This window comes from Zea mays, chromosome 4, assembly GCF_902167145.1.
Source record: "Zea mays cultivar B73 chromosome 4, Zm-B73-REFERENCE-NAM-5.0, whole genome shotgun sequence".
In the NCBI taxonomy this organism is placed as follows: domain Eukaryota; kingdom Viridiplantae; phylum Streptophyta; class Magnoliopsida; order Poales; family Poaceae; genus Zea; species Zea mays.
The window spans coordinates 159,221,138-159,223,269 of NC_050099.1; the positions used below are offsets into that span (position 1 = coordinate 159,221,138).

Sequence of the window (2,132 nt, forward strand, 5' to 3'; positions counted from 1 at the left end):
CAGGTCTGCCAGTCTGTAGCCCGCTGGTTAGGCTCGTTACAGAGTCATTTCACATGCTGAATCATACATTATACAGACATTTCACAAGAATCAGTCCATTTTCACAGAAGAAGAAAAAAACATAGCAAATTCACAAGACTAGTCGAGGCCGTGTAGGCGTGAAGCATACCGAATTAGCACATGCAATGATGCGGAGTAGGAATAGGAGAATATACATGATTCTGACAGAAAGACATTTCCAGCGAACCCATTTTTTATATACGCTTTAAACCCAGAGGCTACCTAAAAGATCGTAGAAAACTAAGATCATGCGATACTACAACGCCTTTTGTACTACTTGTGAACTCCAAATAAAGTCCATCAGCGCGTAACAGAAAGCGACGATGGCAGGCGCTAGCTAGCTAGCTAGTGCGCTAGTAGGTTTATGTATCTGCTCTCCTTATTTTTTTGATTCGAAATCCCTATACAGCGCAGTACGTACAGAATCCACGGCAGCCACAGCATGGCGGCAAAGCTATAGCTATGGATTACAGCAGTCCAAAAAGCCGAGCGAAAAGCCCAAACTACAAGCGGCCATCGGTTTTTATTTTCTTTAATACGACAGCCATCTGGCCATGTGCGGCGGAATCTTGGCACCGGCGCTGCTTTTACCACTGGATACTTTTGTTTCCGTTCCAGCCCAACCAAAAGGCCGCGAGAGACAAGAGATGATAAAAAGTTTAAAAACTATTGCTCGACAGTGAATTGTACATGCACATGTCGAGTTCACCGTTTCCACTCACGGGCTCACAGCGTCACGTACGCACAGAACACCGGCAAGGAAAAGGAATTCACTGCCGGACCAAGGTAGAAAACAGAAGAAAAAAAAAATCCTGGCACCGGCAGGCGGCAGCTAATATGAACCAGCTCCTCCACACATAACCCATCACCCATCGTTCCATCATCTACAGCTTGGATGCCGGTACTCCAGAATTATATTGAGACCATGCGGTTCATCAATCACCATCAGCACTTTGTATCGTGATCCAAGGTCCAGTCCAGAACACATGTATTAGTTTCCTCCCCTTTTGGTCCATAATAGTACCCCCCAAAAAAAAGTCACAGGGCAAGCAAAATGCAGAAACTCGCGGAGAGGACTATGTCAAGCAGGCATTGGAATGGAACCCATGATAACGAGGGTCCAGAGCAAAAACAGCGCTGTACACACACACGCATCTACTACTAGTAGCACTTAGCAGCGAGGCAGTGATCAAAACGTACCCAACCCAACCCATAATTAGTGAAGCAGAGATTACTAGCTAGTAAACCTCCTCGGGGATGCTCTGCAGGCCGGGCTCCCACTCCCCGCCCGCCTGCATCGTCCGGCGCGCCGCCTCGGCCGCCCTCCGCGCGCTGCGCCGCCGCAGCGACTGCAGCCTCTGCTCGGCGCCCGGCCCCGCTCCCGCGCCCGCGCCCGCGCCACGCTGCCGGTGGCGGCGCTCGCTGCTGGCCGCCGCCGCCGCCGCGCCAGCGCCGTCGTCGTCGCCGAGCGCCGCGACCATCTGCTTGAGCTCGCGCCTGCTGACGACGATCCTGACGCGCACCGCGCCGCCCACGTCCTCCCGGGACAGGAGGCGGCCGCCGTGGCGCAGCTGCTCGAGGGCCTCCGCCGCGGCCTTCGACTGCTGGTGCCGGCCGTCGGCGGCGGCGGACGCGTCCCTGGGGAAGAAGCACCTGGACGCCATGGCTAGGTGGTCTCTGGGTGGGCTGGCCGGGCCGCCGAGCGGTGCGCCGGCCTGGCCGTCGCCGACGTCCCTTGCAAGTTAGTAGTAGCAGCACAAAGGCTAAAGCGAAGGCAAAGTGAATGCGTGGGCTGCCGGTCGAGTAATGTGACGCGCCCCGTACCAACATGCTTATATACACGCCTCTTGGGGGCATGTTTGGTTCAGTTTTTTCTGACCAGCTTTTTTGAAAATCTGGCTGTGGGGAGAATCTGACTTTGGGGAAAATCTGAGTATCATTACGATTACGTGTGGAGGAAGATAAAGTTGTTCATAGAGCTCAGGATCTAGAAAGTGACGGATTACTACTATTACAACGACTCAACCAATTATGTCTTTATGTTGATTTTGGATGGTTTTTCTCCAATAAAT

At 53.0% G+C, this 2,132-nt stretch overlaps 1 protein-coding gene across 1 annotated transcript; it reads right to left on the reverse strand.

Annotated features, from left to right (window-relative positions):
- Positions 1–708: 708 nt before the first annotated feature.
- LOC103653888 (uncharacterized) lies at positions 709–1,872 on the reverse strand. Its single transcript, XM_008680700.4, has one exon. The coding sequence runs from the start codon at positions 1,722–1,724 to the stop codon at positions 1,299–1,301; it is 426 nt and encodes a 141-aa protein (XP_008678922.1). The 5' UTR covers positions 1,725–1,872; the 3' UTR covers positions 709–1,298.
- Between the last annotated feature and the right edge of the window lie 260 nt (positions 1,873–2,132).

Excerpts from the sequence above, each read along its gene's own strand:
- LOC103653888 (XM_008680700.4), bottom strand. The coding sequence starts at position 1,724 with ATGGCGTCCAGGTGCTTCTTCCCCAGGGACGCGTCCGCCGCCGCCGAC.